At 42.8% G+C, this 23,085-nt stretch overlaps 1 protein-coding gene across 4 annotated transcripts in view; it reads left to right on the top strand.

Annotated features, from left to right (window-relative positions):
* Positions 1 to 23,085, top strand: part of SLC22A23 (solute carrier family 22 member 23) — a 110,262-nt gene that overhangs the window by 68,571 nt on the left and 18,606 nt on the right. The window contains exons 4-6 of one of the 4 annotated variants that reach the window (XM_069008202.1): positions 5,675 to 5,843; positions 11,961 to 12,088; positions 12,320 to 18,572. In XM_069008202.1, the coding sequence (XP_068864303.1) occupies positions 5,675 to 5,843; positions 11,961 to 12,088; positions 12,320 to 12,348 (326 nt within the window). In that variant the 3' untranslated portion in view covers positions 12,349 to 18,572. The other 3 variants (XM_069008200.1, XM_069008203.1, XM_069008201.1) reach the window with 3 other exon arrangements.

Genomic DNA, 23,085 nt, shown 5'->3' on the forward strand with positions numbered 1-23,085 from the left:
TTGGTAAGAAAGAAATCTGTTCTGAGTACATATTTCCCCATCAAGATGGCTCCATCCAGTAGATCCAGGCTATCCATTGAGGTCAGAAATTAAGTGTGCCACTGCACGTCTGGTGAGGTGTCATGCTGACTGCCTGCCTTGGTGCCAGCCTGACGGCTCCATCAGCTCAGCTTTTGTCAGTGCACAGGCGACTGATTTGACACATTTTAAATGTGTTAATTAAATGGTGGGCTAGCATGTGTTTGAAAGAACTCTCACCAAACCGATGATGTGTAGAAAAGTACCTTTGAAGGAGCACCTGTGTCACTTCACAGATGTATTTTAGAGTAACTTCGGTCCTGATGTGCTGTTGGGGGAAAATAATACTATTTTCTTACTCGGCCATTGGAGGTTCAGTCTATTACTGTTCTCTTTGCTTGGAAGTGGATTGGATTTCTCCAGAGAGGATATTAGATTTTTCCTTCCCTTTCACTCTGTCTCTGTCCTGTGCTTACATCAATTGGTGGTTGTCTGTGCACTGCTGTGTGTGTGATAACCTTTACTTCCACGAGTTACTTCATTTGCTGTTCCCTAATAAACTGTATTTACACGTGATGCTTCTTTCCTCCTGGTGACAGCAAAGGCAATCAAGATGATGTGTTCCTTGTCTAAACTCAGCCAGGAGTGAGTGCTGGCTTAGCCTGGGCCGTTTCAGCCAGGACTGAATCACAAGTGTGGTGATTGAGAGATGAGACGTGTATGTAGCCCATAGGTAGGGCTTGCAGCTCTTAGAAATTTGTGTCTAGTAACCAAGGGGAAATTTGTGTATATAAGCAAATATGCTGGATTTTATTTTCCTGTCCCCCTAGCAGCCAGCTGCGACCTTGTCTGGGAGTTACTGATAGTTTTTGCTGCAAATTTATCTGATCAGCTAGCCAAAAGCTGGCTTTGGGGCCATGTTATTCTAGGAGTATTGAGATTATTTGTTTACAGCAGAGGGTAAATCCCACAGAGAGTGTTGGAAGAAGACAAGGTCCCAGAGGTTTGAGAGAGCTTGGTGGGAATTAGGAAACACAGCAGCAAGCAGGGACAGGGTGACCTCCCAGCAGTCTTCAAGATCACTGTGACGGAGGTTCATCGTGCCAAAGGGGTGACCTCAGGGAGCATGGAGGTGGTGGGACGTGCTGGAGGTGCTGAACAGCTTGGGAAACTAAATTCTCTTAGAGATTTTTTTTATTTCCTTTTGTGCTCTGATGAAAAGCAGAGTCCAAAATGCAAAATTCTTTCTCAGGGTCACATCCTGCACTTGATTTTTGGCTGAGCAGAGCAACTGCTGGGGCTGAGGCAAACACAGCCCTGGTGCTGTAGGATGTTACTGCTACTGGGAATTTCTGGTGTCCCACATTTTACACCTAAAGCTATGTTGCCAGAGAATTCCTCAAATTATGAGTGTTTTTCACCTGAGCCTCATTATTTTCCTCCCTTTTGGAGCAGAGGAACATCTTAGAGGGGTGCTTAAATTAAGGGTATTGGGTGTGCAGTAATATGGGGGAAACTGTCAGAAATTGGGGGATTTTGTTTGGGGGTTTTTTAATATAATGTGCAAATGTGAATTTGAATCTAGAATCAGACTGTCTCCTTGGGGATTTTTTCAGTGTGAATGCTGTTGGCCAGACTTCAGATGCTTTGTCTTGGCCATTTTCCCTAAGGGATACTCCTATATAATTACAGTCTTGGTGGCTCACAGATGGAAACTGGGCAAAGAGAGAAAACTGGAAAGGCACAAAAAGCTGCTACCTTGTGGTTTCAGATGCAGCTAACACTTGGGCTGCAGAACAAGAATTGCTTTGTGTTTTGGGTCTGGAGATGGGCGAGTGAATGCTAGAGAATTGTTCAGGCAGTGCAGTGTGGCTTCTTTTTCCTCTTGACATGTTGTTTGCAAATGACTTAACTTCTTTATTTTTGTCTTTAAATAAAACTGTTTGCCTTTCATCCTTGTGCAAATATTCTGAGAATAAATGTCAGCCTTTTAAGACAAATGAGAGGGTTTTGGAAATCTGAAACAGATCATTACCAGTGTGCAAGTGGAAGATCAAGTGAGAAAGGACAGGATGTGGCTCTTAGTCTCTCCATGGCAGTGACAGCTTACCTGGTGGGATTTGGAGGAGGTAGGCTACGCAGTGCCGTGCTGTGTGGCAACATGAGCTGATGTTAACCTAGTGATACTGCAGTTCTTTCCAGTCTCCTGTCTGTATGTTCATAGACTGCTTCTTCCACAGCTGCAGGTGGAGAGGATGGGACAGAAAAGCCAGCTGGAAAGGGGAGAGGACAACATTTCAGATGTCAGGCTATGGCATACTTAAGTGATTTTATCTCCATTTCCCATCTTCTTTTACAGAAGAGGCTGCCTGAAAAACTGTTGTAAAGGATGATATCAGCCCAGTTTGTCCATCCCAGTGCCAGGGAGAGAAGCTGTTAGCAAAGACAGTTTGCCCTTTCTGATGCAAAGTCCTTGTACCTCTTGTCACCAGTGCTGGTTGCATACGCATTGTTTAGCCTGGTGTCTGACCTGTGGTTTTATCATGCCTGTCTCTGCTGATGCCCAGGGCAGTGACCTCTGCACAAGGCAGTGGGGCTGAGTCCCCGGGGCACTGCAGAGGTTTTTCACTAGCTCCCTCACTCACACCCCAACAAGTCTGAGAGCTCATGGGCATAACATATCTGGCCCCAGGACCCGGTTTCCACACTTCCCAGCCAAAGGTATATGCTGTGCAGTGAGTCTCGTGTGTTGTGTCTGTGCCTGTGATGCCTGTGGGGCCCAGGTCTGGAAAATACCTGGGGTAAGACGGCTGCCCTCAGGCTGGGTTGTGTTTGCAGTGTGTGGAGTGGTTTTGCCACAGGGGTTGTCTGGGTCCAGCTTGTTTGTCCACTGTTGCTTAGTGCCTATTGACTGTGAGAGAGCCTGCCCATGTGTCCTGAGCATGTCTGATTTCACTGCCCAAGTACTGCAGGACTGCTTTGCATGCATGTTTTAACTTGCCTGTACGATCACTTGCCGGGGACTTAGGGAAATAAGGTCTCTGAGTTGGATCTGCTGCTCTGACTGAGCTGCATAGAGTAGAAATGCTGGGCAAGGAAGCAGAATCCTTTACATGCGTGTCTCCTTGCCCACACAAAATTTTGCAAGTAGAGCAAATGGATGTATCTGGGAGTTTCTGGTATTGAGGATAATTTCCATGGTTAGCGTGTATGGCAAGGGCTTGCTCCATGCTTCACGAAGTAACTGAGATGGAAACTTTTTCATTGATTTGGAAAGCTGGATCTTGCTTGCTCGATTTGCCATGGGTGGGTAAAGCTGATCTCAGTCTTGTAGTGATTTTGTCTGAGTTGGTAGTTTTATCATGTGAATGGAGAGGAAATTGTTGCAGCCACAGAGGCTTCATGCCTGGGTGCATGGAGGCCTCAGTGTGGGCATCAACTGGATGCCTTTCCTGCTGCTAGGGCACAGCTGCTGTGGAGAGTGGCTTTGCTGCAGAGGTGGGAAAGGGTTGACTGATAGATGCTTGCTAAAAACTGCAGTGCTGAATCTTTTATTATACAAAATTGAATCCAGATATATTGGAAAGTCAGTAGGCTGTCCTAATACCTAGAACATTTCAACAGAGATGTGATATTTCATATGCTGCTGCTGTTGCTTGAAAGTCACGCTCACCCAGCTACAGCAGGGATTATTTTTTTGTCATCTCCAGCTTTTTTAGAGGAAAGGGCAGAAATTGATCATATGCATGTGATAATCCAGAGAAGAAAATAGATGCTAAACAATCTCTGAAGCCATATCCTTTCTATACAGTGAATAACTGCTGCATGTGGAGTTTTTTACTGCGCACCAGTGATTTAAAAAATATACTTTTATTATGTGGACACCTCTTCCTGACTTTATATAAAAGTTGATATCTTGGTTATTTTTATTTTTACCTGATACTAACCTGAGCAATGCAATTGAAATGACAAAGCCTTACATATCTAATGCAGACTTCCCATTTCTATAGCAACAAATCTCAACCTTGTACTTAATGAAGGAATATTGGAGTGTGACTTTAAGGTTTAGAAAAACAAACAGAAGCAGTTTATATTTGGAGATTAGAGAAATAAAACGGAAGTGATCTCTTTGCATAGAACAAAAAAAATTGCCTAGGCTTGAGATACTTCATTAGTAAGAATGAAACCATATTAATGTCATAAGGAGCTCTGTGTTTTAATCTTGTTTACCAAATTAAAATGTAAAAGCCTTTTATAGCATACGAGAGTCTTTGAGGGCTTTTTCTCCCCGTTTTGTTTCCAAAGCTGCTGTGTTTGTGGTTAGGCTAATGAAAATTTGGGCTGCCTGACAACAGATATATTTTCCTTTTGTATTGGCAAAAATCCATTGGTAGTTTTTGTATTGGCTGTAAAGAAAGGGAGCACGTGTTGTGTTTAATCCTACATTTGATCTACAAGGTAGTTCCTGGTCAGTTAGTTTAAATCTGTGTTACAGTGATATATGCTGACAAGCTGCAGATTAGAGAGTGAATGAAGTAGCAGCTGTCATCTCTTTCTATTTTCTTACAGTTTTTCAGTTGCTATTTTAATAACCACTGAATTCTAAGTTAAAACAACCATAGGGAACACCCCATAGAAAAGCAACAATGCTGACAGCAACATATCACGAATGTTTACAAGCCTCTTTCTGTATCAGCATTCCAATAAGTGCTACGCAACATTTGTGGCAGGTTTATTGAGCTAAAGAATTAGTCTGTGCAAGTGAATGTGGGAAAATGGGAAATATGAAATAGAGGCTTCTATTGCAATCTTACTGGTGAAAAAATTTCCACAAGCCAATCCAATTTTTGTGTTTGCTGTTTCTTCTGCGACTTTTTAAAATTTTGTTGGTAGGCTGTGATTCTGATAAATTCATTTTCTGACTGAATAAAAGATAGCCAGAATTCAGGGTTTAAGGAAACATTTTATCTACTAAACTGAGTTTTATCTACTCTCTTGTCACAAGACAGCTGAGGCAACCAAAGACGCCAGTGATGATGGTAAACTGCCCTACAGCAAAAGGAAGGATGGAGGGCAGGATAAGACAGATGGGAGGTTGGCTTGTTTGAAAGTTGAGCAAGATAAGCTATTGGGAAAAGCAAACCCAGAAACAACACGCTCAGCAAAATCCAGCTTGGAATTGGCTGAGTCGGAGCATATTAAGCTGTGGGCAGGTGGCATCCCGTATGAGCTGGGAGCCTGCATCCTGCTGAGAGCTGTGCTCTTCTGCCTCCCAGCAAACTGTTTGGAAAGGCAGGGGGTGTCTCTGAGAAGTGTGAAAAGGCATGACCCAAGATCTTTGGCTTGTGTTTAACTCTACATTCCCCTTTAAAAATAAGTACATTATTATTTGGTAAAATGCTTCCCTAGGCAGAGACTGAAGGAACTCTGGCAATGAGGATACAGCAGGTATATGGAGATTGCAATGTTTGCACCCCAGACACCTGTTAATGGGCTTCTCTAGAGCCTAAATACGGGAGGAAGCAAAATTTATTTGATTCTGCATAACTTTGACCAAAGCTCCTGAAGGACATGAACTCCCTTAAAGTTTCCTAGAAATGTTTTGAAGGTGTCTTTGCTGGTGGGGGGCTGATTGTCTGTGTGCTCTGTGTTTCAGGGATAGAGCTGTGTCCTCCTGGGCACCGGTTCATGATCACCATGGTGGCGAGCTTCATCGAGATGGCAGGGCAGTTCCTCATGCCAGGGCTGGCTGCCCTCTGCAGGGACTGGCAGGTCCTCCAGGCTGTCATCATCTGTCCCTTCCTGCTGATGCTGTTCTACTGGGTGTAAGTATTTCTTCCTCCTGCCAGGTCGAAGACAGTGAGCTCCTGACGCTGGTCTTGGGAGATGCTCTGCTCTTGGGAAGTGTGTGTGCTTCACAATACCTGTGAGCCTTTCCCTCTGTTCTTCCATTCACCTTCTGCAAAGGCTTGACTTTGAAATAAGAAAGAGTAACTTTATAATCTGCTGTAGTGTGCACATATACTACATCCTGGGCACGGTGGGCATGTGGGAGATAGCCCCCTTTCACTAAGGTGAAGTTGCATTTTGTTATTATTCTGGCTGTCACTTCCCCTTTAAAGGCTAAAATAGCTCTTGAGAGGATGCATCCCAGCCTAGCTGTTGTCAGATTGTGACTGCATGGCTATATTTTCCCTTAATACCTATGTTGTGGATCTGGACTGACACTGTTTGGTGTCTTTGATCCAAGAAAAGTTACAAATAACATCTGTCAGCCCTGGAGCAAGCACACTTGGATGTTTTGTGTGCATGAGGTAACCAGCCCTGAACTAGACTTGATTTTGCCCAAATTAGCACATGCTCTGCTGAAGTCTGGATGGCTGGGCTGTGCCAGGCAGTGGCTCAGGATTGTTCCTACAAGGAATTCCCTACTCCCAACTGGTCCCACTCCTCTCTGCCTGTGGCACTGTGGTGTTGGTATGGCTATCCTGGGAGAAGTAGGATGGCTTTCACCTTGGGAATAGTGCCATGTCCATCCCCACCATGAGTTTATAAACATTCCAAAAACTATTTCTTTGTTGTTCTGTCTTAATAGTGACACGCAGTGGCGGCATAAGACAACAGAGACTTATGAGAGCAGTGTTGTACAAAACCATAACAATAAGAGCATGGTAGATCATTAATTTGAAAAATAACACTAGCAAGTCTAAAATATTTAGTTGTTGTACACTGAGAAAAATGAAGAAAAAGGCCGCTACTCTGTGCAGGACCAAGCTTGTTATGTACCATGCTGAGCTAGGCTGCTAGCTGTAATGCCTGACAAGTTACAACATGTAAAAACTTGTTACAGTATGTAAGAATTTTTAACAGTTATATTTTTGTGTTAACTTCTTACAGAGCCCTCCCCTGTTGATGGTGGTAACCCTCAGTGGGGATTTCACTGCTTATTCCCAAGGTAGACATGCCTCAGCATGGGCAAAATGCAGCACTCAGGAGAGTTACAAGTCCCTTGCAAGATAATGACAGCAGAGGTGGGGGTGTTACCCCTGTATTCCAACATACAACATTTAAATAGCCTCATCTTGATAGTGTTAATCTTGATGAATAATGAAGAGTGGTTTTGTTCACCTGTGATGCTGTTCTCCCCTCCCATACCTGCAGTATGTTATGCACATGCTGGTCTGCTCCAAGGCCTCCTGTTGTGATGCCCTCCAGCTGAAGTGCCTGATGTCCACCACTGAATAAAACCCAATATCAAGCATGATGTATACAGATATTTGTGTCCATAAGGATGGTACAGTAGTATGGAGATGCCTAATGAACACGGGGGATGGCATGGAGAGCAGACATCCCTCAGCAGTCTTCTGGAGGCCACACATTTTTAGGTGGCTTTGGCAGGGTCACGTACATTCCTGTTGAGAGGTCATTCCTGGGTGACATTGAAAGCAACAGGAAATGCTAGCATTTATTTTGTAATCTGCAAGAGCTCTGTGGCTTTTTAGCTGGGCAAGGCAGGCAAACCAAGCAAATGAGTCCCCCTGATATATTGTGGGACATAGCAGCTTGATAAATAGTGGTAATAGCCAGAGGATCAGGATTTATGCAGCCCAGGGTTTTTGCATTTGCAGAAATGAACCTTGGTTGGGATGCCTATGTAATTATATTGTCAGTACAGTATGTGCTTTTCTCTTAGGCTTTTCACTTCCATCTGTTGCATGTTCTCTGGAAAGTGTTTCCATTTTATTACCTCTCTCTTTCCTTCTGAATGGAGCGTGCGCCCCCAGCATGTGTTACAGATAAAGGAAGAAAACTGATTGGTAATAAAAGAAGAACTGGAAAACTGCACTGCTTGTTAATTCCGCATCGCGTACCCAAAGCAGTGAGTCCAATAACAGATGCTGCAAATAGCCCCTGCACTGCCTCCTCCTTCCTCTGTTCTCTCCTTGCTTCCATCTCCTGCTGTGAGAGTGCTGTTTGCCCCTCCAGGCTGGGGCTTAGCCCTCTTCCCACCTAGGGTTTTGCTCTTCTTTAGGCTACATGCCCATGGCAGGCTATACAGTCCCCAGAAGTTGCATGGCTCAATGGATTGGGAAGCTGGGCACGGATGGGGGGAAAGAGAGAGGCAGCAGATTTGTCTAGGAGGGATGGGCAGATGGGCTTGGATACAAAGGTATGGAGCAGACATCACTACTGGGCTCTTAGGTCATTCTGGAAGGGCAGAAAGGCTCCCATGTAAGCCCGACATGGGCACAGGGGTTTGTGACAAGTGTATAAAGATAAGTTAATAGAAGTTAGACTCCTTTCAGGTGTGCATGTATTAGAGCCATAAGGGAAGGGGAGCTCCAGTTATACAGAGACCTTATTTCCTCTCCCTTGGAGGAAGGTAGCTTCAGACAGGATGCCATGAATGTCAGCAAAGGTATCAATAATTTGAAATAAACTCCTGCTTCCCTCTGATGAAAACTGGAGAAATGGGAAGAGGTGGTTGGTTCTTTTCTGGTGCTTTTAGACAGGATTTACCCTCACCAAGACACAAAGTTGCAAAAACTGGGCTTGTTGCCCTGGGACAGACCCCTAACTGACAGCACATTACAATCTTTCCATGGGAATCCATTTTCCATCCATCTGCACAGAATCACAGTTCTTCTTCCAGCTACATGTGGTACCTTCCTGGTCTTCGTCTGTCAAGGATTCTTCTCTCCTCTTAGGATTTCTGAATCCTAGGATCCTTTGTCCCCAGTCTGCCTTCCACTCATCCCCCTCTCCTCTCCCAAGCAGCAGCAACTGTGGAACAAGAGATGAATGTATAACCCTACCCACACCCTGTTCTTTTCCTCAGCTGTAAAAGCATGGCCTTTTCCTTGTTGTCTTGGGGTGACGTTATGATGTGTATCCCATATCGCTGCCTATGCCCAAAATTAATTTTTGTGCCTTTCTGTGCCTCTAAACTGAGCCTGAGAGGGGGAAGGAAAAAACTGAGCAAAACTTTTTCAGGGCAGTTTGCAGCTTGTTCAAGGTCACACAGAGATAGCAGGTTTTTTTTCAGCTGCGGGAGGAGAGCGAGGAAGCACCCGGCTTGCTGCTTTCCAGTCAGCTTTTGGCCAGTTGTTTCAGCTTCTTGTTCTCCGGAGAGAGAGACTGAGAGTTGGACTTTGTTTTTCCTTCTATGGAATTCCGGATTTTCTCCCTTTTATACTGGACTGTTTTTTTCAACCTCAGAGCACATCGGGAGGACTTTCCACCGGGCACAGAGGGCCTGGCCCTGGCCCAAGCCCCAGCGCCGAGGAGACCAAAGGGAGGACTCTTAACACTTTCCCAGGTTTTTTTCCTCCACAGTGAAACATTTTATTATTTAGCCTTATTTTCCTTTTCCCGTGTGTTTGGTAAATAAATAGTTTTATCTTCTTCACTTTCCTTCGAGGAAAATTTATTTTTTTCCCGAACCTGGGGGGGGGGGAAGGGGTAGTTGTGCCTTCTCTCAGAGGATATATTTCTAAATTTGGCCAAACCGGAACACTTGTTGATGGAGGAGGTAGCAGACAATCAACCAGCTATGTGAGGAAAATACTGAAAACCAAAGTTCAGCAGGAAGGAGTGCATGCATTGGCTATGGTTCACCAGGGACAAACTGCCTGCACACCTTGGAGCAGGAACATTGAGGGAGCTTGGTGTACACCTCCAAGGGAGAGAGGAAACAAAGGATGGAGTGGCACAAAGGGGTTGTGGCCATGCTCTGTTTAAAACAATGCAGCTGATGGGAACTGTGAACCAAAGGAATGACCCAAAAGGTGACCAAAAGCTGAACTTCACCACATTAGCTTGAAAATATGTACTACTTTTCACACTGCCACCTTTACTAATGATTGAAGTCACCCAAATTCCAACCTAAACATGAAATGACATCAACTGTAAGTTTACCTTTTCCTTTCCCTCAAAGAAAACATTATAAATGCAGCTTAATTGAGGAAGGAGGTCAGAGGAGACTTCATCTTTGTATCCTGGGACCATCAATGGGCTGTACCTGTCTCCTCTCTCATCGCCTGTTGTGTAAGACTCGAACACTCAGAAATACCAAGTGTTTCTTCAGGAAATTCAAAGAGCAAGCTTGTGTTTGTGATCATACTTTTAGTGCTACTTAGTCATCTCACAACTTAATGCATCTGTCAATGGCTGTGTTATTCATACTTTAGGTACTGGTGTGTGCTTCCACAGACAGTGTATTTATCACCAGCAACCTAAGAACCTGCATTCCTGTTGCTTGATAAGTGACACTTTTGCACCTGGCTGTGAGAGTTACTGAATGTGACTGGACTTCTGCTCTGGCCATGAGAGTCCATTGGGTGCAACCAGACTTGGTGTGTTACACTGTTTGAGAATTTGTGACCATCGTAGTTCTTATTGAATGCGACTGGACTGATGACCTGAACTCAAAGCAGCCCACGAGTTTTTAAGGATCCCGTAGGAGCAGCTCACTGCTCACACTGAGTGATGGAGTACCTGAAAAATGCTAGGCTTCAGCACTTCCAGTTTGAGAAACCTGCAGGAGCCAGTAGATAAAAGACATGTTTGTTCCCACCCTGTGATGCCCATCTTTGTGGTTCCTTTCCTTTCCCTTGGTGCGGGTGGTCATCATAGGACTTGTTGCTTGGAACCTGTAAGCAGACTGCTAAAAATCTGAAACTTTTAGGCTGGTGGCTGGCTTTACCCTCTCCAGGGGCAAGCATGCAGAGATTTTGCATTCAAAAGGTCCTTAGTACTTCCAAAAAAATGCTTTTGCTTTACAAGACTTTCTGCTGGAGAATATGCCGAAGCATCTGTGCAGCACAAGGGGTAGGAAATAATCTGTCAAGCTGAATGGCTGTCATCATGGTTGTTATATATTTTTATTGGCTGATATCATTTAGATTGCAGTCTGCCTGATTTCTCTCCTTTTTATTTCTTCTTCCAAAAATACTTTCTCTGTCTCAGTTGGAGGTTTTGCTAAGGTATCTTCCAAATTGTATCAACCCTAAGAGATAGTACAATAGTGGTGCAATTGACTGCTTAGAAGAATAAGAACTGGGGAGCATCCACAGCAAAGATCAGTGCTTTGTGCAGGAAATTTGAGGTTATATTACATATATGAAACAAAAAGTAGTTGTTAATTTTTTTTTAGTGAAGTCTTTTTGAAGAGTAGTGAAAACGGGCTCTTAACGTGAAAAAAAATATACTTGGAGTGAGATTTGAGAGTTTTCATGCCTATAAAAGTATGGGAGGTTTTGGGGTTTTGTTCTAAGAGCTACATATTTCTTTTGGTTTCGTATTAAAATAAACTCATTTGGAAAAAAAAGGAAGAGTTAAGCTCGTGAATCTGGTTAATATCAGCTCTTGAAAGAAACAACTGGATGGAAAGTGAATTTCTTAAACTGTGTGCATGTATATATTTTTAAGGCAACTCAACTAACATAATATTATCTTTAGCAGGAGAAGCTTATCATCCTAAGAATTAATTCTTCTCTTTCATCTGTCTTTAAAAGAGAACCCAAATTACTTCTGTCAGCTGTTTTCTTTCTTTGGTCTGAATTAACATGTGCGAACTGCACATCTCATTCATTCCCTTCTTGGCAGCAAATGTCTATTGCAGACAGTGCTGCCTCTTCCTCTCACTTCTTTCAAGTTATATTAATGGACAGAGCACCTGTCCTATGTTACAAAATTCCAGTGTGTCATATTTCCATGTGATAGGATAGTTCTTCTATCATTTGTGAATCAGGGTAAAAGCAAATATATCTAATTTGCACATTCCAAATCAGTTTTCCCTCTTTTTTGTTTCATAAGTTATTCTTCTGTATTTTGAAATAACTACATGGCTTCTGAGTGGTTAAATGAGCAGCTAAGACTCTACCAGTTCATCCTCTGACAGAAACCTGGAAGCAGTCCTAACCTGTTTTCCCTCTTTAAAGTATTTTCCCAGAGTCCCTTCGGTGGTTGATGGCTACACAACAGTTTGAGGCATCCAAAGAACTGATCCTTCAGTTCACGCACAAGAACAGGATGAACACAGAAAGCGACATCAAAGGAGTGGTGCCTGGTGAGTAGGACAGACAACTACAAATCCCCCACTTTTTTTCTAAAGGCTGCACATGACATTACCACCCAGAATTAAATTATCTATTTATTGCCTGTAAATCATCTCATTCATTCATTCATTTATTCATTCATTCATTCTGCTTTTCTTGAAAATCCATTCCAAACTCCAGCACTGTGTTAAAAGCTACATGGCCTGTTGAACAGTCCTAGTAATTATAGTCTTGTCTTGCAGTGCCGTGTGTCTTTAGAGACATCTCTTGAAGAATTTTACCACAGCTACAAGAGTGCGCCTTCAGCTCTGTGTGCCTCTGGAAACTGTGTTTTAAGGAAGCTGCTTGCTGGGATCCTGCCCATCACCCAACACTTATTCTGTTGGTTTGGAGAAGCAGCAGCACTCAAACCCCCTATTCTAAAGTGTCAGCCCCATGGGAAACTTAAACCACATTACAGTTTCTCTTTAAAGCTTTGTTCCAAGAGCTGTTTTGCTTTCCTCTCCTGTGTCATCTGAGTGATGCTGCTTTAGGGATGGGGGGGTTGCTGCAAGTAGCAGCGGTAAGGTGCAGTTTTTGCTTGAGAGTCTAAATTATCAATTCCTTGGTGTACTGATGCTTTTAGAAAGAGCTGGATCCCCTCATCACCAGAACTGTCACTGAAATAGCCAAGATCCTGTCATGCAGGTTGCTTTGCAGAAGAGACTCTGTGTGTGTGTGTGTGTGTGTGTGTGTGTGTGTGTGTGTGTGTACGCGTGTGTGTGTGTCTAATCACAACAAAGGCAAAGAGTTTTGGGATCTTCGTCTCACCAGTGCACCTGTCAGATTTGGTTCAGGCTCCCCTTTTCCTTCTCACAGTTGACTCTGCCCATAAACACCCATTTTGCACTGTCACTTGCAATCTGTGTCAGACTACCCACTTGTCAGAAAACGGTGGAAACATTTCTTTTTCTTCCCCCACTTTTCCAACCCTACCTGCTCTGACCCCAGGGGCTGCAGGGAAACCTCTGTCAGTAGCTCTGCCAGTGGGTAGAAGTGATGCTTGTGCACTTGTCTGATCCTTGTCGAAGGTCTCTGGGGTAACTGCAGTTTCAGTCAGTCGGCGTAAAAGGCATCAGTCAGCCCTGCAACAGGTTTAATCCAGGATAGAAAACCATCACCATTAACATCAGTGCCTAATGAATGAAGTAGTCTCCATCAGCACGGGATCAGAAGCCTGGCTCAGAATCTCTGGTATACATACCCAGGCCTTTGGTGTGATTTTTGGTGCAGTTGGCACACTGATGTTAATTAGCTGGCTTGCATCTAATTGTGTGTCTGGGGTTATAGTTCCTGGATCTGCATCACACAACATGGCTTTGCAATGTAAATGCTATTTGTCTGGTAAAGTTCTGAAAAGCATTAGGGGTATGTGAGTGGTCATTAACCTGTTGATCTGCTTCCCTACCACTTCATTTTTGCAGGTCTTCCTCAGAATAAATGATGGACCTTTAGAAATTATGGATCTCTGAGGCAACAATTGGCCTTGGAGTTTCCCAACCAATTCCTAAATTTGGCTTTTGTCAGTCAGGTTCTTGAATTTGCAGATGAAATAAAATGTATTTTAGTGGAAAGAAAAAACAAATTACCTAAGTTTCCTCTAAGGAAAATAATAAAGACACAACTGTGTGCTGGAGGGATTTATTTAAGCCATGTATAATGATAATGCCCATGGAGGAATGCTAAATGTTGAAATGGCTTTATGACTATTATTTGTGACTGATAACTTTTCCCAGCAGTTTCATGGTAGGAGTACACTCCTGTTTATGGAGGGGACTCCCTTTCATGTGAAAAAACAGAGCATTTTTTCACGTCTTGATACTATGGATTATCTGACTGCAAATACATTTAGATATAGCAGTTGTGAGTACAACACCTTTTTCAATTTGTAAATTATTCAGAATATGGTTATTTCTGCCTCCTTATTGTTGATGAGATTGTTTGGGATATTTTTGGTGTTTTTTGTTATTTCTTCCTTCGCTTTTTCTCTTTAAACTCTTTCTGCTGCCTCACACTTTAAGGTTTTTCTGATGCAACCCTGGAGCTGCATTTTTGCAAGGAGAGTAAGACAGGAGCAGTATCAAAAGGATGAAATAAGATTAGCTATCCAACTATTGAAGGCAGGGCCACCTCTCTCATTCTGGGTGCATGGGGATGTTGATGGTCTGAGTGAGGACAGGAGAACACTAGGATTCTTGAATTAAGAATGTGATCAGGTTGCAGGCCTTGTGTCTTGCAGTGGGTCAGGAAGGAGGAGGACCCATTTCTCTGGCCTTGTGTGCTATAATAACATGCCCATAATTGCTCTAGCATGGAATGGGTAAAAAGCTGGTACTTGTCTGGGAGAAAGGATGCCATTGAGCCTGGTGCAGATATCTCTTGTTTTCCCTTAACTCCATTGTAGAGCTTTCCTATCTGTGTGGAGGGATTTCTGTTTGTGATTTGTTTTATTCTTTGTTTTCCATCTGAAAGGGCTGGAAACTGTTTTGCTCTAGTTAGGGTCCATTGTGTTGCTGTTTATTATTCCTCGCTGCATTGTTGTAACAGCCTCCTGTGATTGAATTACTCCCAATGCATTTAAATGATAAACTGCTCACTTGCAGTCCCTTCCAGCTGAAAATCTCACTGTAATTTTATTCATACATACCAGTCAAATTAGTGTATCCAGTATAACAGATCATTACAGAAGTTACAGGAGTTTCATATATACCTATTTTGGTACTTTATATGAGTTCCATAATAAAAAGAAGCAGCATTTGAGAGGGTGAAGTATTTCTGGGATGCAAGAAAATTTAATTTTTAATTGCTCTCTAAGCAATGAGCAGGCTGATTTTCCTTTCTGAAGAATCACACCATTTCCACTGCCTGCTGAAATCTTTTGCTCGTCCATTTGGCTACACTGCCCGTAGTGGAGAGGCCACTAACCCTCTGCAGGGCCTCTTTGCTCCATGGGGAGGTGGCCCATGTGTTAAGTGGGGTGAAAGAAAAAGGAAGCAAAATTTATCTGCTGTTTTTGACAGTCCTTTGGGTTGAAGTGGTTTGCCAATGCTCTCCTGGGAGATGTCTAAAGACAACAGCTAAAGTCCAGACAGTGATCCAGCTGCAGCTGAAAGGTCTGGCAGCTGCCATAACAACCCCTGCCAGGAGAAATGAGGGTGAGCAGCTGATGGGCAATGCCCAGCCAGCAAGATGGAATGGGAGTGTGCTTACATGGGAAACAGAGTGAGACAAGGGATGTTGATAGGAGTCTAGAGTGTTGTAAATTTACATTGCCCTTATCTTCAGTAGCCTGTCCCAGAGCAGATGTTGGTTGCATAAAGGGACCATTTTCCTCAGCAGCTTTAGGTGGCTTTATTTTTGAGTGCTTGGTATACCTTGTGATTTTGGGCAGGAATAATTTGATTTTGTAATGAGATTTTTGGGTTTATGTGGTTGCATTTTCTTCTTTAATGCTTAAGAAACATAGGTGTGCTAATCAGACCTGGTTATCCATAGTATGTTTTTACTCAAAATTTCACCAGTTGGCTTTAAACTTTGTCCTCTTTTAGAAATAAAAATTAAAATCTGTTTTTGCATCAAGGAAATTATTTTTATTCAACTGTGTATTGAAATGTCATTTTTAAAACAGGCTTGCTGAATTTTGTTGACAAATATTTCAAAGCATTACCTGAAAAGTCAGCTTCAGTCATGAGCAAATTAAATATTTTGATAATATTAATTCAGTACAGGTTTTTCAGAGGTTTTTCTCAGAAAACTTCACCATCTCTTCCTTGTTTCCCTGTGGAACAAGAAACAAACAGACATTTCAGTCCAGCTGTGGGACAGTCATTTTGACCTTAGTGACATAAATGCTAAGGAAGTATGAAGATTGTTTAACAAACAGAAGAAAAGAGTGTTTAGTGGCATTGGAAATCCCAAAGCACCAACCATCCTTACACCTTTCTAGGGTGTGTTACACTTTAGCTGGCTTTCATTATTTTTATAGAATGCATCCTTTTTCTTTGTGTGGGGGTGAAGGGTGTGTTTGTTGTCTGGAACTGATTGCTGCAAGCTGACCTTGGCTGCACCAGCGCCCAAGTTTGCCATGTTTGAGTGTCCTGGGAAATGCTCTGCTTGAGACAATGCTGGATCAGCATCAGAAGCATCAGAACACCTGATGGTTCTATGGGAACCCACACCTGTGTGGTTCTCTTAGGCTTCCCCTGTGCGGGGAGACATTTCAGGTGTTTCTTAACGTAAAAATAACTGCTTGACCAGGCTAAAAAACAAAGCTCCCTTTTTGCTCTTCTCAGCATGGAAACACAAACCAGATGTACTCCTGTGGGCAGAGAGGTTATAGCTGTTCCTCCCCAAGGCTCCTTCCCTTCTAAGCTTGGAGAAATAATATTGATGTAATCACAAAATGTGGGCAGCAAAGATAAAGCATCCAAATAGATGCCAGTTTAAGCATGCAGGACACAACATGGAGAGGATGAAGGGATACAGTGGTGATCAGTACTCTGTGTGTGTATGTGTGTGGATTGCAGTTAGGAAAGCTGTGGTTTTCAGGGAGTTTCCCTCTGAAGAAAAAAAAATAATTATCTTTCACCTTTTTTGCTGCTGAACAACATGCTGCCATGACTTTTCTTTAAACATAAGCTATTTTTCTGTTTTGTTTTGCTATATATATTTTTTTTCCTAAGCATGAGGCTTGGATCTATGTAATTATATGCTTTTTCCTTTTCCACTGGGTAAATAGCAGAGGGAAGGGTGAAAATGCCTTATGTCTGAAAGTCGGTCTCTTTCCCTGTAAAGCTTTACTCAAACCCTTAGACCATCACACCTATCACTACACTACTGGTTTGAAACTTGTGATAGATGAAGAGTGTATTAGCTGGAGAAGGAAAGCAAGTTTCCTGGCACCATAATACAGGTGATTCCACGTGATTGTGGTGTACAAACCTGCCAGATGTCCTCTTTTGCCAGATCCTCTTTCTTGGGTGTTTAATGGTGCCAAACTTAAATGTTCCATGCAGCTCCCAGGGGACGGTCAGGTGAATGTGGGAAATGTAGTTAAAACAGTTCAAGGTGCTGTTTGAAGGCTATGTGTCAGCCACAAAGATTTCTATTTCAAAATTAAAAAGGAAAGCCCAGCCAGCGCTTTCTGTTGCCTTCTTGTATGTTAAAGCACCTTTCAGGATGGTCTGGGTTTCTCCTGCTGGGTCCCTGTTGTCCGGTAGCAGGAACTGATGGAGTTTGTGCAACTCTTTCAGGATGTGCCGTACATGGTAGTGAATAACAAGAATGAAACTGATCAGTTAGGTCCTCTTCTCCTGGCTAGGTGTAGAGGAAATGGAAGAGGAGAGCCCATGCATGCCGTGGTGATGGCAATTGGAAGGGTGGTAGCAAGGGCGGTAGTGATATCTGACAGTATCAGGTCTGGGAGGAAACAGGGGGAAAAGGGTGCACTCTACTGAGAATGTGCCTTTTGATGCTACTGGGAAAAGCCAAGTATGCTAGAAAATTTAAAGGAAAAAAAAAAAAAAATAAGAGTGGGCTGTCAGCCTCTATTTCAGTTTGAATAACTCCTTCTCACTAGCTGAGTCCTCTGCAGACTCTCACAGGCTGCACTCCCGCCTGTTGATTTGCGCCCCACTGGCACTTTGGCTCTTTGTCCACAGTGCTACCTATCCTCCCAGAGCAGCCAGTTTTACAGGGCAAGAACAATGTGCAGAGGGCTGGCAGCAAGCACTGGTGGTGCTGGCATTTCCCCAGCCCACAGGCATCAGGGGGGAGAGGATTGGTGAGTCTGGATGTGGACATGAAAAATGGGAGGGGAGACCTCAGAAACCAAGTGGAAGAGGAGAGCAGTAAGAGGGGACCAGTGGACAGAGAAGAGAGGAAATAAGAGACTTTAAAAATTTGTGGGAGCAAAGAATAAAGGTAGGTGGAGGGGATTTAGGCAAAGGCAACAAGAGGCTGGGGGGAAGTAATGGAGGAAGAACATTCCGTGGAGGAAGAACAGAAGAGAGCTAGAGCATGGAGACCAAAGGGGCTGCAATCATTTGCTTCCCCCTCCTTCCAGAGCAAGCTTTCAAGCCCTAGGATTCAGTTTCAGAACTCTTCTTTTGCAAAATCTGCTCCTAAAATGTGTGTTTCACACCTCCCTGCTCCCTGCTTGCTTGCTCAGCCTGCTGAGGTTCCCTCCATAGCTCCCACAACAGAGAGCAGCAATGCACGTGTGGGTACCTGCAACCTCCTGATGGCCACAGCTCCACACAAGGACATTGGAGGTGCTCTTTGTGTTGTTGTTTGGGGTTTTTTTTTAATGTTGATGATGTTAGAAGAATGTAAGCATTGACAAGTCACGCTCTGGGAAGTGCAAGAAGTCAGGTTGCCTGGGCAACCCCTGCTTGGCCTCCTGGCATGAAGGCATGATGATACAGCCTTTAATAACATGATTACGACCTATTTTTTCCACAGGGCATAGGATGGACGAATCAGTGCATAGGATGGACGATGATGTGGGAATGAAGCTGTTGTCTGTTCCTCATTTGTTGCAGAATTTGGAAGGTGTGTAGTGAATGAGGCAGAGGGTTGCAGAAGGAAAGAGGACAGTGTTGGGGAAATGAAGCTGAATACCTCCTGAAGAGTTGTACTCATTCTTTGGGTCTGTCAGAGATGTTCTTGTACAATGATGGAGATTTCCCTGGAGTCAGGCCCTTTCAGTGCTGTCACTATAATCACAATTTCTTCAGTGTCTGTCTCTACCATGTAATTCTGGGGCTTGATTTGCAGAAAGCTGGGAGCATTTATATTGGCACCTACAAGAAGTATTGCTGCATGATTTTTTCTCATTATGGACACAAATCCTCTCTGTTTTATCTCCCTGCCTGCAAAACAGGAGTAATCCTTGCCCTTAGTCTTACAAGAAGGTGGTAGAGATTATTTCATTAGAATTTATGAAATACATGTATATTCTGAGAGCACTGTGGGAATGTCTCTAAAGAAATCTATGATTTTTTGGTTCTCACTGGGAAGTTTGGATAATGAGGCTGAGGGGCACATGTTGAATGGGAAAGGTAGAGTTGTCATTAACACCTGCCCCCTGGCTGACTGCAGTGAGCATTCTGGGGGAAAAACTAATGTGTGGTCATCTAAATGCTGTATCGTAATGCACATGAGCAATTGAAGATTGCAACAGCAACTTTATGTCTGACTTTTTGATCTTTTTTGAATGTAAATAGAAATATAGGATTGAAATAAATCATTGTAATCAGTCCTTAGCTATTATAGTCATAGAGTTACAGAGTTGCTCTTGTGAAATCAGGTTCACTTTAAGTGCTGTTAGTATTTATGTCCAGTGCTTTTGTTAGAAGTCCATTCCAGTCTCCATATTCCTCTTCTACATTTTAGCATTCAATTCAAATACACTATAGCTGTCTGGGTTTGTTCTTTTTTCCCTTTCCCATTTCCTTCAGTCTGTGCCTATCTTAAAACTCTTTTTCTCTTTTCTCATGCTATGTGAGAAGAGAGCAGCCCCATTCCTGTGCTGAGATGAAGTTCTCCTCTTTCTCCTCTCCTTTTACAAATGGATTTCCCAGAGCTTTGGTTTCTCAAATACTGATGACCAGAACTGTAAGAGAATTTCAGTATTCCATTGTCTGAATTGCAAATACCTCATGGCTGCAATAAACTGGCGCCATATAGTCACTTGTGTTCAGGTAGTACATAACCAAGTCCAACACAGGTTTTGCTTATCTTCCAGCAGAAACATTATTCCTTAATCACTGAGAATTCTGCCTTGCGTTTCACATTTTCTCTTGCTTTTGCCACACACTGGATCTCAAGCTCACCCAGTTCCCTCTAACAGCCCATTTTTATTTTGCTTAGTTGGATAGTAAGGTAATGCCTCACTTTGTCATCAGCAGATCTTATTTTTGTACATTTCTGAGGTTTTTGCCAAGCTCCCTACTCAGGTTATTAAACGAGATTTTTTTTTTTTAAATAAGACAAGTCACCCCACTGCTAGTGTCCTGCCATCCACTTATGATTTCCATTTTTCTATCCCTTATTGCTCTCTGCCTATCAGTCAGAATTTTACCTACCTCATAATTTCTGTATATGACTTGAGAGCTGGACAAAAGTCCTGGAAGGTGTAAATAAACCTGTGTACCAGTAACTCTGTCTGCCTGAGAGTAGATTGCTTCAGCTCTGTGTTTTGGACTGGTCCACCTCCTGCTGCAGAGCTGTCATGCTCCAGGATTGATTGAGCCTCTGTGTTAGGTTTCCATAGCTCTTTTCATGTTCAAAGAGCTACTGACAGTATTGTTTAGCAGCCAGAAAAATCCAGCAGAAGTCCATCACCACAGGACACTTGTCATTTTGGACATCATTTTTCAGCGGCTTGATTTGCACTTTTGTCTGTTTTGTGTAAGCCAAGTGATGCAGAGATGGGTGGCTTCATCTGAAGGCTTTAAAGATACTTTCTGATTTGGAAAGGCATGCTTCTGAAATGCAGAGGGTCCCATGAGAATTCAGCAGCGTTGCAAGATGGAAGCTGGTAGGGTTCCCCTTCTCATGAGACTGCCAGTGAATAGTTTTAATTTCCACTGAGGTATAAAGAGTTAGCTTTTTGACAGTTTTCCTACTGAGTCCCTGAATAGGAAGCCTAGAGTGTGTGCACGCTCTGGAGTATGGGAAAACTTATTAGGGGCCTCTGAATAAATGGATAGAAATATTTTTATGTTCCACACTCTCCCTTTTGGTAAATCAAAACTGAAACATTTAATGCAAATTCCTTCTGTATTGGTGACTTCACTGTGAAATCAAGTAATAAGTTGGGGGTACAGGAGTTTTTCTGGTGTTAGTCCTGAGAGAGCAATAATTTCATTCCATGAGGTTTTAATAGGCTTTGGCTTGACTTTTAATACCTTAACTTTGACCTATGAAGTCAATCAGCTTGAGAGCTGTCACTCTCCTGATGCTCATCACAGTCAGAGCAGGTCTTTTCACGCAGGCTCCCTCCAAAGACAGCAGGTCACTTACATGAGAGCCAGTTCTGTAGCTGATGACTTTTTTGCAAGTCACATAGCTTATTTGTTCCTATTGGAATGATATTTTGGTTGTTGCAAGTCACTGATTTTGCAGTATGGTGGGGATTTTTGGTGAATATCTCACTAGTATTTATAGAAGCAAAGGAGGGAGAAAGTCATCAGAAAGATGGATGGTGTTGGAGACTCGGAGACAGTCATTCATCTGAAGCAGGTGATTTAGATTTGGAGTTTTAACAACATTGTAGATGGATGGAGGTGTAAATAGCTGGTAGAGCCAGAAGGCTCTCATTAAAAAGCCAAGTTCTGTTTCCATTCTTTGGTGTAAGGTTTGAGACCAGGTCATTTTTCTTTGGTTTTCTTCTTTCCCCCCCCACACCTTTTCCCCCCTTTTTTTTTAATGCTTGTAACACTGTTACTTCTGGAATTTTTGTATAATGCTGCAATGTATCCATGGAGTATAAATCCCATGAAAGCAGAAGCAAGGGTCCACTGAAGAAAGACTGCTGCATGAGGCAGGGTAGAGAAGGGATGTACCCCTCTCATGTGTGACCCTCACTGCAGCTGGAATAGGAGGTGCTGGTCAGTTCACATACCCAACTGAGCCCTCACTTGAGGGCAGAAGAGCAGTTCAGTGAAAAACACTGATGGGAACTAGTTCAGAAGCACTGATGTATGAGAAAGTTTAAAAGGGGGGGCCTGAGTGCACATAAGAAGGATGTATGACAATAAATAAAGAACATATGGATTATAGGAACCTCTGATGTATGAACAAAGCAGGAGTGGAGGGCAAAATAATGTTTGGTTCCAAAGAAAAGTGTAGCCAATTTAAGTGCTGCTTGTCTTTATTTTATTAGGTTGTGGGTCAGTAAAGCATGTATTTACAATAAAATTTACTCTCTGTCCTGAAAGAAAAAAGTAAAAATTTCTCTGAGAAACAAGAAACAAAAACCACCAACAGATTAAGAAAATCGAAAGAATATAGCATAGGTACCTGTCAGAGGATGAGATGTTTTACCTTATAGGCCAGATCTGGTCATTCTTAGACAGTTTGAGTGTGAAGCCTTTTTTCCACATGAAATCTGTGCAATATGTGTTGTTTGGGGAGTGATTTTCATTTTTGCCCTTCAGCTGAAACAGTATACACCCATCAACAGCCTTTCAAAGCCCTTGTGCTTCTAGTGCTTGCTTTGACTTTTTTGCTGTAGAAGGTTTGGCCTAGGCTCAGTTATGGGCTTTACAATTATGTTTTATCTAACTGCTTCCATTGTTCTGAATTATTTTGTTCCCACTTATTCCTTCCTAGAATCTTGCTTTGTCAAAAATGATTTTGACCTTGTTCTTTGAGATTAGGTTCCTTTTTTTTATTGCTTATATTTTAATATGGCCCCGATCCATTGCTGAGCCTGCAGAGGGTTTCTGTAATATAAATATTAATTTAACCAATTTCTTCTGTTGCTCCACCTCAGTTTTTCTGGTTTTGTGAGCTTCATGCTGCATAGATTCTGGGTAGAAATGGCCATTATCAGGTTGTAAGGAAAGTAGTATGGCAATATTCTGCTTAAGTACAATCACTGATGTAAAATACCCTTTGCTGCTTTTGTTGGAAGCCTTCCCACTCTAGAGAAAAGATGAGGAGAGACCTGTGAGCAGTGAATAGCTCAAGTATTTGCATGTAAATAGTGTTTGTTTGATCTACTATTTTTATGATGCACTTTTCAAATATTAGCTGGCAAATGTGGTTTTTGTTTAGTTTGTAAATTCTGGTGACTTTTTTTTTTTTACCCTCCCCTTCCCCTCCACCAGCTTGCTTTTATTTTCTCCTGTCCTGCATCTCTTTAGGAAATTGCTATTCAGCAGAGTAAGGCAGAGGTCAGGGCAGGCCAGTGTGGGCAACTGAGGACACCCAAGCTCATTGCATATGCACAAAGGGAACA

Source organism: Aphelocoma coerulescens, chromosome 2 (genome assembly GCF_041296385.1).
Source record: "Aphelocoma coerulescens isolate FSJ_1873_10779 chromosome 2, UR_Acoe_1.0, whole genome shotgun sequence".
NCBI lineage: Eukaryota > Metazoa > Chordata > Aves > Passeriformes > Corvidae > Aphelocoma > Aphelocoma coerulescens.